At 37.0% G+C, this 16,524-nt stretch overlaps 2 protein-coding genes across 31 annotated transcripts in view; one reads left to right on the top strand and one right to left on the bottom strand.

Annotated features, from left to right (window-relative positions):
- The window catches only part of adgrg6 (adhesion G protein-coupled receptor G6), a 42,041-nt gene extending 34,894 nt beyond the window's left edge, over positions 1 to 7,147 (top strand). For 21 of the 29 annotated variants that reach the window (XM_079583934.1, XM_079583932.1, XM_079583930.1 and 18 more), the window contains 5 exons: positions 17 to 116; positions 255 to 538; positions 2,188 to 2,289; positions 2,938 to 3,090; positions 5,999 to 7,147. In XM_079583934.1, coding sequence (XP_079440060.1) covers positions 17 to 116; positions 255 to 538; positions 2,188 to 2,289; positions 2,938 to 3,090; positions 5,999 to 6,180 — 821 coding nt within the window. In that variant the 3' untranslated portion in view covers positions 6,181 to 7,147. Of the gene's footprint in view, positions 1 to 16; positions 117 to 254; positions 539 to 2,187; positions 2,290 to 2,937; positions 3,091 to 3,358; positions 3,398 to 3,939 lie in introns of all 29 variants that reach the window. The other 8 variants (XM_079583935.1, XM_079583927.1, XM_079583925.1 and 5 more) reach the window with 3 other exon arrangements.
- Positions 7,148 to 8,380: 1,233 nt separating this feature from the next.
- On the bottom strand, positions 8,381 to 15,366 carry LOC306983783 (endothelin-1). 2 transcript variants are annotated; one of them, XM_079584452.1, is made up of 4 exons: positions 15,158 to 15,366; positions 10,506 to 10,641; positions 9,205 to 9,333; positions 8,381 to 9,126 (listed from the first exon to the last, which is right to left on the bottom strand). In XM_079584452.1, exons 1-4 carry the CDS (start codon positions 15,213 to 15,215, stop codon positions 9,021 to 9,023), a joined length of 429 nt encoding a protein of 142 aa, XP_079440578.1. In that variant the 5' UTR covers positions 15,216 to 15,366; the 3' UTR covers positions 8,381 to 9,020. The 2 variants fall into 2 exon arrangements, with proteins under 2 accessions (XP_079440578.1, XP_079440577.1); XM_079584451.1 differs by lacking the exon at positions 15,158 to 15,366 and adding an exon at positions 11,613 to 11,725.
- Between the last annotated feature and the right edge of the window lie 1,158 nt (positions 15,367 to 16,524).

The following is a 16,524-nucleotide window of genomic DNA, read 5'->3' as shown; positions in this document are numbered from 1 at the left end:
CTGACTGTGTTTTCAGGTGTCCCGGCAGCAATTGTTGGAATTGTGTTGGCTGTGAACAAAAATTATTATGGAAAAAGAAATTATGGAAAAGGAGAGAATGGACAGGGCACAGAGTTGTAAGTTTGGCCCAAGAAATGTCATATGTGCAAGTTAAATGCAACAGATCTGTGTAGTTCACATTCTTGATAAAGAATGAATTTCTGTTGGAATGGTCTTTCTTATTCTGTTGGTTTTCCCGGTCTTTCTTTCTGTAGCTGTTGGATTCATAATCCAGTGGTATTCTACGTGACGTGCGTGGGCTACTTTTCCATGATCTTCCTGATGAATGTTGCCATGTTCATCGTGGTCATGATCCAGATCTGCGGGCGTAACGGCAAGCGCAGCAACCGAACACTCCGAGAGGAGATCTTACGTAACATGCGAAGTGTGGTCAGCCTGACGTTCTTGCTGGGCATGACCTGGGGCTTTGCTTTCTTCGCATGGGGTCCGGTCAGCCTGGCCTTCATGTACCTCTTTTCCATTTTCAACTCCCTACAAGGTTGGTTTATACTTACACCATTTTCATTATCCTGTGCTTTTAAAGACCCCATGGAATCACTTAATCCTGGGCATGATATCTTTCATGTGTTAACATGTTTCCTATTTATACATACCAATTTTTATCAGGTGACAAGGGTGTTAGTCACTTTAAAAAGATGCGCTAGCTGAGAGGACTTTTGTCAAAGCTGACTAAAAGTGATCGAGGATGGATAATTTCAACTAACTTGATGAACCTGTTATATCTTCGGGCCGTAAAATAAAAATAAAAGCTGAAACTTTTTCACGGAACCTTGCTAAAGCAGCACGTTAGTGATGAGGGAAAGCGTGTAATCGTGTATTGCGTGTAATCACAACAACAAAGTTTGACAGGCGTCTATGTCAGTTGAGGAGATTAATGTTACAAAAATCATGATTTATGAAAATGAACAAGAACGGAGTTATCTGTTTTTGCAACTTAACTCTTCTGTTGTAAACATCCCAATTGGGAGAGGGTGTGCAATTTTCAAAAAGTTGAATTAAACGTTCATGTTATATATTTTGATCGTATTTGTGAGTTAATAAAAACGTAACTGGTTGTGTAAACTTGGCACATAATATCTAAATATCGATAAATCAATCAATATAGCCCTGAATCGAATCGTAATCGTATCGCATCATTTTTTGAGGTATCTGTAAATATCGTATCGGTACTCTCTGGCTGAGAGCCCCAAAACTCTTTGATCTTAATGGGCTAGTTTATTTATCAAATAAACATATTGTTTATTTGACATTTCTATACTTTTAAAATTGTTGTTGTAGTATATACATCTTTAAAATATTCTGTTTTCTACAGTATAGAATTGTAGATTATATTTCTATCAAAAAAAAATTGTGGTTTTGTATATTATTTACTTTTTATATTAAAATGAAAACGCTAATATTCACAATTACCACAAATTTAGCTCTTGCTAAATATGCTATCAGTGACATTAAAAAGTTATTGTAACCAAATATAATCTGCCGAAACCCGGGATCGAACCAGGGACCTTTAGATCTTCAGTCTAACGCTCTCCCAACTGAGCTATTTCGGCCTGTTGAAAATGTTGTGTAGAAATTTGTAATTCTGTATGTGGTCCGCTAGGGGTCGCTTTGGTATTACAGTTTTTCTCAGTCGCTTTGGTGCATCTCTCAAATCATAAATGAAATTCTCAAAATTAAATCAGGTAAATTTAGTTAGTGACAGTTACTGTATTGAAACATTTCAATACAGTAACTGTAATTCAAAACTTTAGCCATAGTTTACATCAGAACATCCCTCACACTGTTATATTGACAACATGACTAAGCAATTTGACTGTCTTATCCGTACACAATGACACAAGGACTTGTCATTCTGATGGCACTGACATGTTCATTGACTCATATTTACTTTTGAGAGATGAACTAAGGATTTTGAGCAAGAGACTGGCTTTTGCAGTAATCCATGGTGTTTTGCTATTTGTACGAATTGTTTTAAGAAATGCACTTACTGGTTTGCAAATGTCGAGGATGATTCGAGAAATGTATCAAAGCGACTGAGAAAAACTGTGAGTGTGGAATAGCTTGAAAATAACTTACTGTTTGTAAAGATTACGAAGCATTATTTATTTATTTATTTATTTTCAACAGGATTATTCATATTTGTGTTCCACTGTGCCCTGAAAGAAAATGTACAGAAGCAATGGAGGAGATATTTGTGCTGTGGAAAGTTCCGCTTGGCAGATAATTCAGGTAAATTTAGTTAGTGACCTACTATGATCTTTTTTTTTTATGATTTTTTTTTTTCACTGAGGTTTTGTCAGCTACTATATGTCAGAATCATATACCGAGGGAGATTCATACATTTAATAAAAATATGTGGATAAAATGTATAGCTTGGCCTTTTGATTAGTTAAAATGATCTGTTGAATGCTGGAAGTCGTGTGCCACTCCTGTTGCATTCTTGCATTTTTTTTCTTTTTAAACACATGCATTATTTCCCAGTGATTCTTATACTTTTTCCCTAGGCGTTTTGGATATTGCCTGCTCTGTGACTACATCTAGGTGCTGAATCCTGAGACTTTTATTGCACTTAGAATGTGTGTTTCTCTAAAGCCCAGCTTTTCGGACTTCCTTTCGCAGAACTATTATTAATAAAATTTAGGACCAGAGAGAACTTAGCTGGACTTTACTTCCAGTTAAATCTGATCAAATAAGATGTGAAGTTAAACAGTGCTGTTTTTCGAATGTCAGTCCCACGCCAGTCCTGTAGCCTATTTATAATGATGGATTTGCCAGATTTAATTTAAGTGTTTTCTTATGCTGTGTCTGTATGCATGGGATGCACCTGTGTGATGAAAGTTAACTGGTAGTTAGATAACATTAAACCATATTTTGCAGACTGGAGCAAGACTGCCACTAATAATACCAAGAAAGTGAGTTCTGATAACCTGGGAAAGTCCCTGTCCTCCAGTTCCTTTGGCTCCACTACAGCCAACTGGACGTCTAAAGCCAAAGCCACACTAAACCCCTTTGCGAGGCACAGTAATGCAGGTGAGCATACAAATCATGATGTGGATTGCTTAGGCCACAGTTGGTGTTGCAGTAAGATGGAATAAAACTGCTATTTAATTTCAAAGAAAGGGCTTAAACATATTTTGTTGGCATGCTCCCAGTAATAGATTGGCAAGATGTGTAATGGTTGACTATTTGCCCTTCATGCCTTGTGTTATTTTGTGCTTTGCTCTACTGTGTTGCTTTTTGTGTGACTGTACGCCTGGACTCAGTGGTGTGTGTGTCTGTATTTATGTTTGTGGTATAGATAGTACCCTGCAATAATGCCATGGAGAGACTTCCTGAGGTAAAACCACACAAGCCAGTTTGAGTTCACACTGCTTTTCTCTATTCATGTGATCAGCTTCCCCTGTTGGGATAGACTGAATTCAATCCAGCGGCCCTAGACATAATTCCTAGTCTAACTCACTCCTAACACACGCTTCTTTTTGACCCTCCAAAACAGTCCTTCATATGACATTACATTTTTAAAAACGTTAGGCATCTGCTGTGATGTTTTATGATGGAATAGTTGCCTGTTGGATTGAATCCAAGTTGTGGAGTGACATTCAAGAACTAGAAAGCACACTGCTGCTGGTTGTCATTGTCATTAGTATAGCTTATAAAGTTACTAGCACAGTGGTGCAATACAAGGAAACACCTCAATGCTGAAAAAATCAGTTATAGACTTGACTCCCACCCAACCTTTCAGTAGACATTGACAAGCTTTAGTGTCTTTTAAGAGTTCTGAATGTCATTTGCACTCTGTTTGACTGACACTAATTTTTCTCACGGTTGCCTGTTTTGATTTGTCTCCATTGTTTTGTTCTTTTTCTTTTCGTTTGGCAGTGTTAATTTCCCCACTGGAGAAAATACCCAGCTTGCACTGCTGAAACTAAAATATATAAAACCATACACAGTAAAACTTCATGCCCACAGCAGGATCACTCTACACACTGGTCATGCAGAGGTTTAAAAAAATACACTTGTCCTGGACAAACGGACAAGCGTTAATGACGAGTCCTGGGATAGATAATATGCACTTGCTGTATAGCACTAATAATGCACTTAACATCAGAAATGTAAACACTATAGATACGATTTATACTTTGTGTACTTAGTACTGTTCATTACTTTGGTGCTGTTATGCACAGTAGAGTTTATGTCATTGTAAAAAATTTAGACATTTAGGATTTAGGAGGTATAGACTTGCTATATTTGCATACATGCTAAGATGAAAAGAATTCTGTTATGACACTGAAATTGCATCATTTATCTAAGAATACATTCTTCACAAAGCTCACTCTGTGTAATTATGTATTTTAAGTTATTGTAATGTCCACTGTATAGATTTTTCCTTAACAATATTTATAACTGACCATTCTTTCTTCCTATTTAATTAAAGGTACACTATGTAACTTTTGGCCATCTAGCAAAACAAAACTGTTTTGGTTGTGCTTCAGCTCTGCGTGACTGTGTGGATGAATATGGTTATCCTACTGCTCATAAAACATTCACTACTCTGCTTAAGAGATCCAACGAGTTTAGATGGCTAGATGACGGCTGACTAGCTGAACACACGACTGTAGCTATTCCCGTTAATAGAAACAGAACTACCTTGAAAATTAATTCCAGCACAGCGCTACAACAACCATAATGAAATGACCCTTCACAATAGATAATGTAATACAATAAACTCTGTGAGAGAGCTACATATGTTTAATAAAATACCATACTGTTGAGTAATAAAAACGCTATCTCCGCGTTGCTTTTACAACATTTCAAATCCCTCAGTTCTCTGAAAAGCCAAGCCAATGTTGATTCTTGTTTTATTACAAGCTCTGTCGCGTTCTCTTTTTGACTGTCCTCTGTTCGGTGTTTATTTAAAACGGGTGATTTTCCGGAGGTTGGTGATTTAGCTGCTCCGTGTCAACATTTCTTGCTCGTTGTGACAACTAACCTATGCCATTCCCACACCATACAGATACACCATTCCCAAAGTAGAGCAACTTTTCTCTAATTAAGAAAGACAAGCACGGGCGAGTGACACATATGCAGATTCCCGTGAAAACCATGCTAAAATGTCTAAAATATAAACACATATCATAGGCTTACTATATCACGGTAAGACAAAAACACGTTTTAGAAGGACAGATGATGTATTGACTCATTATTTAAATTGTATTAATTTTGATGAAAAAATGTACAGTGTACCTTTAAAATTTCTAATTTTCCTTTTTTTGCTGTTTTATTTTTGCACCTTATAGCGAAGTAAAAATCTCATCAGGTGGAGGAAGGACTAGTTCTAGTTGCAAAGACCAATTACAACACAAATTTTGACTGTTAATTTGAATACAGATTCATATGACTGATTTTTGTTGTTGTTGCTGCAGCATAATGTGTTCTGGTTAGAATGCCAAATGTGCTCCAATTTTTGTTATTATGTATTTAGTTGTGTAGGTCAATACCTTTCTGTAGCCCCGATTCCCCTCATAATATGACAAAGGCTAAAGAATCATTGCAAAGAAAAGCTTAAGCAATCTAGTTCTGGCAGAAGCGTTATACAGTACTGTAGGTGGACTGAAGGTGCATGTGTGCATTGGAATGTTTTTGCCCAAGAATGCACAAAGGCATGGAACATCAACAGAATGGCATGGACAATTAATAACTCACCATTAGTTGAATGAATTGGAAACTAATATGATCCAACTGTCAAAGTATTGACAACACTTAGTTCTGCTTTCTTTTGAAGCAGCCAACATGGACGAAAATAGTTTGCATTGGGTGCCAGTTGTCATCCTTATATTGTTATGCGAGTGTATGGATACTTTGGCATCAATACTGGATTGCTCACTACTTTTAGTATATTCACACAGTCCTTCAGTCAACCATTGTGGCATATTTGCAGGTAAAAGTTTCTCCAATCAGAGCAGTCCCAAATGCAACCCTTCCGATGGAGAGGCGTCCTCGTCCATCCTCCCCGTGCACCAGGTCTTGGACAAGGTAAAGGGCTACTGCTCCGTACGCTCGGACAACTTCTACAAAAACATTATCATGTCAGACAGCTTCAGCAATAGCACTAAATTCTAGGGAGAGGAGGCTGAGACGGAGCCCGCATGTGTCCCAGACTTACCTTGTGTGGAAAGACAGGATCATGTTTATACGCTACAGAGCATATAGAGTTAACCCTCCCCAACTGGAGTAGAGAAACACATAACCCTGTAGAGAGGGCAAGCTATGAAAGTGTGGATTTTTACATACTGTGATATTCAGCTTATACTGACTGTGTGATCTGTAAATAATCATAATATATTTTACTGTTTGTGCTTTTTCTAATTTCTGTTTTGCATACTTTTTTTTTTTTTTTTTGCACATTACTTTTTTTGTTCAAGTATTTTGTATATAAATCCATAAATGCTTGCTGCGGAATAAAAATGGGACCATTTCACGACCAAAGACTTAAAAACATGAGGAGTAGCTAGTTCCTCTGTTCGGGACTGAAAGAACACGAATGGTTGGAGCTTGAATTTTAATGCTTGTGAATTTTGCCTTGGTTTAAGCAGATAAAGTACATTTTCGCTGTAAATTAGTGAACCTTTAATACCTTTATTTTGTCATTATTTAAATGATCTCTGTCTTTACATGATCTACTACTGATTAACATGTTATAGAAAATGTTGTTTTTTTACAGTGTGAACATTGTTCAATAGTTTCAGTGCATACAGTTACATAAAACTACTCTAATAGAAGGACAGAACACCAAGACCAGTCTTCTGCTATTTGACAACGGAATGGAAAACAACAGCTATACACCAAATCTAACATGTTCAGATCTTCCCATTGCTGTAGTTTAATGACATTGTTGTTTCGACTTGGTATTTATTTTAAACGCTTTTAAGAGATTTCTATGCTTCAGTGAAGAAAATGTCAGCAGCAGGAAACATTTACCAAGGGCTGTTCAGTTTGCTCTGGTCATCAGTGTAGATCATCATTAGTATAGTGGCTATGGATGCTTTATGAAAATGTGACATCTTGCATATTAAATGCACTTAAACCAGATCGTGTCTGTCTTATTTGCTTCAGTAACAATTTTCTGCTTATGAAAAGTAACTGTAATAGAACGTTTGTTCCTAGTTTTAATACCGTTCTCAAAAAAGAGAGATCGTTCCCAGAATATTTTTTCCCCAAAAATTTTTTTAGTTGGACGTTGTTTCAAACTGTTCAAAGAACTTTCAAATAGAACATTTTTTATATAACTGAAAACTTTGCACAAAACATTTAAAGAACTGGAGGTTTCGAACATTCAGAAATACAGTTTACGCAACTTAATGGGGACAAAAACATTCTTAGGACATATTTTTGTTTGCTGGGATGTTGTAAAGTAAATAATATGGATATAGAGCAAGAGATATAAAACTATATACTGTTTGTTTGATATTAAATATTCACATTACATTTAAATTCCCAACTAATCAATATTAAAGGGGTTGCCTAATTAAAGATCATGATGAATTGAGACGTTTAGGTCTACTGTATGTGATACCATCATATCTTGATAATCTTAATCATCTGTTTTTAGCTCACTTTTAATCATTTGTTGGGTTTTGAGGGTGTTTCCCAGAACCTAACAGGGTGGTTAGTGGCTGGCTCAATGCGTCTGACTGCAACAGGGGGACAGGAATAGTGTGTTTGTTCCTTTGTCCCGGTAGTAAATGAGAGCACCACAAATTCCTTCCAGAAGTTTCTTGTGAAAGCCTTCCTGTGAGGTAAACCAGCATTCCTGATGATGCCAAAAATGAATGGAGATAAGTAGCCGGCCTTATAAAGATTCAGGCACTACTATGTTATTCACCTTACATGGTAAATCCCTCGATATGTGATCACTCGGCGACCAGAGCAACTAACAATATTGGTTTACACCAGAAAGGCTTTACACCACTTCATGGAAAACAACAACAGGAAAAGAAAGAGCGAGTGCAGTTATTCAGAAAATTGCTAGCCTCTAGCACTGTGGAAACATTTAGCTTTGCCATTACCCTCTCCCTGTTTGATCTCCGGGCACGGTGACAGTTTTATCAGTTTCTCTCACACTACAGTACCTTTCTGAAGTCATTTTCTGCTTGACTGTAACTGTCGTCCACTTTTTCTGCGCACTTATCCTCACTTTCATTGTAGGTACGTTTATAAGCAATTTTCATGTCATTGCAAGTTTAAAATCCAGAAAGTAGTGACAAAAAACTAAATTAGATACCGCAACCATATCTCATCAAGAAAGATTTCACCAATGACTGGGTTTTAGGTTTTTATTATTTGCCTTTTCACATTACAATAAATATTCAGCTCATTCATTAGATTACAAATTGATTGCGAGTTTCAACTGTCTGAAAAATCAAACTACTGTATATCCACTGATAAATGTGAACTGCTTGTCCTAGTTCTGTACATACACAGGCATTTTTTATTATTCATATTATTCATTAACAAACATCCATAATTTAATTTACAGAAAGCTATTGCATAATATTAAAACTCTGAACCTTGGATGACAGAGTGATCTTTACCCAAGAAAAACTAATGTTTAATGTCAAACCTAAAGTGCCCACAAACCACTATTGCCCTTAATAAATATTCAAAATGTATTCACTATAAGGAAACAAAATTGGAAACATCAGATGATATAGTATATTACACGTAAATTAAGCAATACGGTTTTACAGTATTTCACAAAATACTGACAGTTCGATAATATTTCACTCCTATTTGCTTCATACTGTCACTGTTGAGATGCTAGCATTTCATGACAAGCCCAATATGTATAATACTATACTTTCTAAACCATTCACAGCACACATATTCAGATATACGGCCAGGCTTGCTGCCCAAATAGTAATAATATACAGCAAGTTACTGTTTTTTTTTTTTCATCCCTCTCAGGTTTGTATTGGATTGTGCCTCCTCTGTCTCTCTGAGAATCTAGACTTGTATCGTTCTTTGTAGTTTCTGGGATGATAACTTTTGACTGAGGCATTTTCATCTCTGAAAAAGACACCAAGTCGGGCATCAGTAAAATGCAATGCAACTGCCACAATGTGCGATTTTAATAATGACACTCACTTTTGCTGGAGATCCAAGTAAGAGCAAAACCGCACACATTTTGTGTCTCTTCTGTGTGCGCAGTGGCATCGTTCCATATCTCGTCTTAGACGCATTTGGAGTGAACCTACACCATAGGGAATGACCTGGCTGAAAGAGAACATCTGATATTTTTAAGTGCATTCCAACATATCAATATTTAACATGTGATTTTTTTTTTTTAATCAAATGTAATAAATGATTGGAAAAAAAGTGAGTCCAATTCTAAATGTTAACAATTAACTACGACTTTTGCCTCAAAAAACTCATAATCACTGCTTATTAATAGTTAGTAAGGTAGTTGTTAAAGGGATAGTTCACTCAAAAATAAAAATGTTGTCATCCTTTACTCACCATCATGTTGTTTCAAACCTGACGATATTTTGAAGAATGTTGGTAACCAGATAGTTGATGGACCTCATTGACTTCCATAGTATTTACATTTCATACTATGGAAGTCAATGGGGCCCATCAACTGTCTGGTTACCACCATTCTTCAAAATATCTTCTTTTGTGTTCAACAGAAGAAAGAAACTCATACAACTCTGGAACGAAGTGATGGTGAGTAAATTATGACAGTTTTCATTTTTAGGTATTGGGTGGATTAAGAGATGTAGAATAAGGTCACGCAGAATGACCAATAAATGTGCTTTATAAGTACTAATTAACAGAAATGCTTTATAGATGAAATTACCTAATTTAATAATCGATGATCAATGGAACTGAATCAAGCCAGAACTGACTACAGCTGGACAACAGCCAAAATACATTATTTTCCTGTTATCACTGTAAAGCTGCTTTGAAACAATCTGTATTAAACTGTTATATAAATAAAGATGACTTGACTAGCATGTATAAATTATTGATTTTGACCATATTAATAACATATTTTAAATATTTTTTTATACATAATAATTTGTTTTTTTGCACAATAAAGAGCTATTTTCAGATTCATGAACTGAATAAAAAGATTTGTGCTGCTTTGAATTTTCAAGATATAAAAGACTTCACTCTAATTTCACTTCCCGAGAGCCAGACCCTCAATCTTTAGTTTCTTGGTTGTTTTTCACCAAACGCAGTCTGCCTGTCCTCGGGTCTCCATGCGTGGGCCACATTAATGAGACCACACACTTAAATACAACCAGACACGTGCTTTCAGTGTACAGGTTACCAGCTTCAGTCCCCCACAGATTTCAACCTCCACATCTCTCTCTTTTTTGTATTGCTCAGAGAGATCTCTATAGGAACACAGGCACTGACAGATCAACGTTTGGATGATGTACCTGGGTGTATCGACCCAGACGATTCCTATATGGCAAAAGTACACGCATTCTTTGTCCCTCAGGTTTTCACAGGAGCAGCGTCTCTCGCGATGGTGAATTTCTGGAGATGGACTAATGTTGGCATGTGACCCTGGGACTGAACAAATACAAAGTTTAAACAACAGGTACAGTGGCAAAAGAAACTATCAAAATCAGTAAAGACATGTTACAAAAGACTTCTATATATCAAATCAATTCTGTTCTTTCCATTCGCTTTCCACAAAAATATTAACCAGCACAACTGTTTTTAACATGGATAATGATTAGAAATGTTTCTTGAGCAACACATCAGCATATTGTAATGATTTCTGAAGAACACTGCAAGACATCACAGAAAAAAATACATTTTAAAATATATTAAAATCAAAATATATATTAACAATTTTACTAGGGTTTCCTTGTGCTGCCTTGCGCGCAGCGCGATTTTATTCATGCTGCTAGGCAGCCTGGATCATAGAAATACATAATAAAGGCTAGATGTCTGACGGCGGAGTCTCTAACGCCATCACCCGGTGGCCATCTTGTCACAGGGAAGCTTTCTGTAAGGTAAATGATCTGCACGAACACAAATACTCTTATATCTCGCTGAAATCTTGACGGATTTACAAACGGTTTGGTTTCTTACAAACGTTATTAACGTGGCTATAATTCTGTATGCTTGAACATGTTGAAATATATAATATTATAATTATTCATAAGTACGCAGTGTCATAACTACATCTCTGACGTTTATAACAAACCAACCCGTTTGAAAATCGGTAGAAAATTGAGCAAGTTATGGTTATTTAAAAAGTACTGTACATGCACCATTAAAACTATGTTACGAGTGAGCGAGCCCCCTTTGGCAAGATGGCCGCTGTGTGCGGACGTCGACCTCCATTGGCCAGCAGCACGAACGAGACATCTAGCCTTTATTATATGATATCTATGGCCTGGATTCCATGGACCAGATTTCCCCTCAGTGAGGGGACCAATCACAGAACGGGGAGGGAGCAGCAAGACGATGACGACGTCTATGCGACACACCGAAGCAGTTTGTTTAAATCAACATGTGCACTGCAGATTTACCTTCTACACTCATGTTTGTCTTGCACAAACGGCAATAGTCGCTGAACGCCATCGTGTACACATAAATCTATGACCCATCGTCTTCTTCCTCGTCGAATTTCTGTCGCTCTACATACACCATCTGGTATAATTGAAACGATTGGCTATGAGCTATCCTACATACAGGCACATTTGATAGACATTCGTAGCGCCCAATAAACGGCTCTGGGCATTCGTAAACCACGCCTCAAATACGAGAAAATGAACATGTGGTTCCCAGACCACGTCTCAATTAGACGAGGTCTGACGTTAGCCAGGCTACAATTTTACTGTATTTTTTCATAAATATTAATCTTGATAGTTTCAGTAAAAACAACAAATGAGGTAAGACTAAATACAGCCTTCAGAATGCTGCATCACATAAGTCATGGATTTCTAGCAAATACTTTCCAATTTCCCCAAGCCTATGTTTAGTGTCGTTTTTTTTTTTTTTTTGCTTTGATGTGTTACACTTGAGACAAAACCTAAAAAAAATTGTCAAAATATTAGTCAGTGCGGCATCATCGCTTGGCGATGTAACACATAACATGTCTAAGCTCTTGCTGCTGTCTAAACATTTCAGCAATGTTGTGTCTCTGAGGTGCTCTTTGTTTTAGGCCTTTAATTCAGAGGATTCTCATATCAAGTTTTCATGTAACTATGATCTAATAGGTTATCAGTTCAGAATTTCTACGCAAGCTCAGTAAAGTATAATAAAATCATGTTACAGAATAAAAATGGCTACAAACAAAATGGCTTAGGTTGCATGAGCTTCATTAAGGTTGAGGGAAATGAAAAGCCAAGTGGCCCATGTGGACCATGTTTAAAGAAGACATGCAGCAAATACGAATCTGTGGCCAACCACATTGAATGCCTCTAGGATTCCAGCAGCGCATGTAGATGGTACAAAGCAAACCACCACTACAGCTTCCGATGGTTGGGGTTTTAAAAGTCGAATCAAAAACAGATCTCTTGTTCGTCGGCAACATGGTAACTCTTTCACAGAAAATCTCAAAGTAAATACGAAAGAACAAGAAATGTATACATGACACACCAAAGTACTTTAAAGAATACCATGGTACGTTTGATTGCCAGGAAAGTTAGAGGGATAGGGATGTAACAATACCCTCATGTCACGGTTCGATACCCATCACGATACAATATTATTGCGATACTTCAAGGCATATGATAAAAGGTTAACAAAAAATGTACTGTTGATTAAAATGCTAAATTTGTTATTACGTTATGGGTGTGTGAATAGGCTTGGACTTGGTGCTGATAACCCAATGCACAGGACAATATAGGGACGCCAGAACAAAAATATTCATGATTCTGAAAATACAGAATTATTTTAGACGAATATGCTTTCACTCCGTCACTGATTAGATATATTTAAAATAATGTAGGCCACTTTTTACTGGTAACATAAGCCCAACTAATAATGTAAACACAATAAGCCAAAACATAATAATGCATTATTATACATTATATTCAACATTATATATAATAGTTTACTGTAGCGCTGACACTAAAACTCTGAAAACGTGGATTTTTTTTCTCACAGTAATTTTTATTTTGGTTAACTATCCACAATACATATTGTTGCATTTTTGTATTGCGATATATTATGACATGATATATTGTTACACCCCTATTAGAGGATGCATTATTTAATGAGGTAATGAGGTAAGGCTGCAGGAGGTCTCTCTCTCTCTCTTGAAGGGACAGCAGTGGTGACTTTTGGAACATGGAAGAGGTGTTTTAGTTGGACCTCAGTAACCCGAATGACTTCTAAGGTGCTCAATCAGGCGAACAGAGCCTAAGGCTATACGACCTTATAGAAACGGATGAAATTGCATGCTTGTGGAAAGAGATCTGGGAGTGATCACAGTAATCCATCACTATCACAAAGCTGTGGGGGTCTAACTATAAGTTTGATGTGGAATACAGATGCTGGAAATCAGTTGTCATCCATGTCCTCAAGGCGTCAGTTGAGGTTTTTCCCAGTGAAGCATTTGTGCTTTTCATATATCAGGTAAGGATAAAGAATCACAACAAGTAGCTTAGATTTAGAGCTTGGAATTTGTTACAAATCCATTGTAATATTTTACCAGACTATACTTTTCTAACTCGAGACTGGTATGAGGCTGTGAAACCTAAGGCAAGCTCTGTACTCCTCAGCACATTTTGTTTTCCCAAGAAAAAGTAAATGTTGTGACCCGTGCCCTGAAGAGAGCGATGACTGTAAAGGACAGCCGAGGGATTACATAAATCCATAACCACCAATGTTAAACCAGACCATCTCACCTATGAAGAATCAGCTAAAGCTTTTCTGTTAGCAGCAATAAGATGGCGATAAAATAATTTGACTGCTGTTATTAAAATGAAAAGCTGTGATTTATTTCCACCCTGTGTGAGACCGGCCTTGAAATTCAAAACTTCGGAGGAACATGGCTCTGTAGTTCCAGCAATTAACCATAATAATATTAATTTGCTGTGAAATATATTATCTTTTGCACTGCACACATCCAATGCTGAAACTAAAGAGCTCAACAACAAACTTGGTTATGAAAAAAATGTGAGCCAACCTGCAACCGTATTAATTGATTCAAGAAAATGTCAAAATGATCACAATCAAAATTTCTGAAATGTATCATTGCTTATAATAATGTTTACAGAGATAACTTGCACTGGTTATGAACTCTGCACGCTATTAAAATGAAGCCTACCCACAGTGCAAAAGTCTTATTTCCTCCAGCTAGACCATTCTGAGGCAACTCTCTGCTTTTTGCTCCACCATGAGGGAAGTTACATGTTCTGTGGTCCATAGAGGTGGTAAGATGGCCTACACATGGGGAGTTTACACCCTTACATGCTCAAACCAGACGGATTAAGAAGCATTTTACGCCACATTTAACCCTAATTCATCAGTTCAATCTTTTACACTTTTACAACTGCATATTGTGACTGGTGTTATAAAAGCAAAGACATTTGATAACCGAAATCTACATGGTTGTGAAAAGCTGACTATTAAACAATGAGAGTTAATTAAAGAAAATAAAAATCTATCATTTACTCATATTGTTCCAAATCTGCTTGGCTTTGTCTTCTACAGGAAACACAAAAGTAGATATTTTTAAGAATGTTGGTAACCTTAATAATTTCTTAAAATGTTCCAAAGTCAGTTTTGGAATGACATGAAGGCGAGTAAATGATGACATAATTATTATTTTTGGGTGAACTGTCCCTTTACCCTTTTTATATCTTTAAGCAAGCAAGAACATCCTTTAAAATTACAAGAAAGTTGCTAAACAAATATTTTTAATATTTAAATTTGTTGTGAAAATACATTCGAATTGCAAAGAACAAACCAGAGAGAATCTGACAATGAAGTTTTGATGTTTTAACTGCTTGTGCTAGACGAAATCTCATGTAAACTGAATTAGCATTTTTAATTGACAATTCACATTGTTAAAGATTTGAACGGAAAGACAGAATAATACATAAGAAAGATTATAGCCATTTACCTTGTTGCTCCAATATGAAAACAACCACACTTATTACAAATAAGAAGGAAAAATCCATGATGCACAGTGCTTTAATTTGGCAAGCCTGTCTCCTGGATGTCTATCCACACTCAGAGAGCAAAGCTGTGTGGAGAGAGAGAGAGAGAGTGAGAGCAGGTTGTGGAGTTTCTCAAACTCCTGCCACTCTCTCGACACCTCCAGCCCACCGCACCCTCCTCCCCCCATCTCTGTCTTTGGATCAGCCTGCCGAGTTGTTCTTCACAATGCTGGGGACAGGTGTTTGACAAGTGACACCAGTCCTCATTGTATGGGAGTGTCAAAGGAAGAGAGAGAGAGAGAGAGAGGTAGACCTTGTTCTCTTTGTTTAGAGATGCTCTAACTCCATATGAAAGCGCTTGTGAAAGCAGGGTTTATCAACTTTGTCTGTTTTCATTAAGTGCTTCCAGCATGGTCAGAGGTTTATCGTATGGACGAATTAGGTGAGCTGGCATCTCATGGGAATTTTTTTTTTCCCGCACTCTTTGTTTTTGCCTTCCTTACGCTATGTTAGGAATGGAGGTTTGAAAAACAAAGTCAAAACTACAGCCTGGAGAGGAAACCCAGCTTTTTCAAATTGGAAAGCCTAGACAGACCAGGTTTTTTTTTTTTTTTTCCCAAACCAAGGGAAGCCCATTGTGGTAAACCTCCATCTTAATTAAAACAATAAAAAGCCAATTGAAACATCTCAATATAAGCATCTGCGTGCCAGACTCTATTAACTGTGGAGGGTTCCTCTAACTGGTTAAACATTTTCTAAAGTTCAAAAACAGTTCTTGCTCTCATTTTTTGGGCAATTATACCATAATCATCTCAAACTTTTTGGAAATTATAAATATAACAAGAGCTGCACTATCCAAACAGGCTAAGAGATATAAGAGACGTTGCGTGAAAGTTGTTGAGAATGGTCTTCAATGGGGCTTGTCATTTAATCACATGGGGGCAAACTGATGTATGGAGCGCCACAGGGGTTATTTTTTCCCACCCGTAGTTCTATTTAGCTCACTTTTTGACTTCTCATTAGTCCAGATTAGGCTTAGTTTTGCATTCAGGAGAGATAATTAAAGGCTGGGCACAACACAAAACAACATATTTGGTCACAGAGCCCCTGGCTACAGCAATTAGATCTGTGAGGTGAGGTGATGTGGAGAAGGAAGGAGAACTTCAGAGCTCCAAACGGATTCTTCCTGCAGCTGCGGGAGAGACTTAATGAACAGTTTGACCGACTGTCTGAAAAAATGCTCACGCTCCTGAATTGAACTGTGAAAGGGACACCGTGCCACTATACAACTGAATTTTTTAATGTGAGTCTAACTTTGTTCTTTTATTGA

This window comes from Phoxinus phoxinus, assembly GCF_949152265.1.
Source record: "Phoxinus phoxinus genome assembly, chromosome: 16".
In the NCBI taxonomy this organism is placed as follows: Eukaryota; Metazoa; Chordata; class Actinopteri; order Cypriniformes; family Leuciscidae; genus Phoxinus; species Phoxinus phoxinus.
This window is presented reverse-complemented; position numbering and strand designations above follow the sequence as displayed.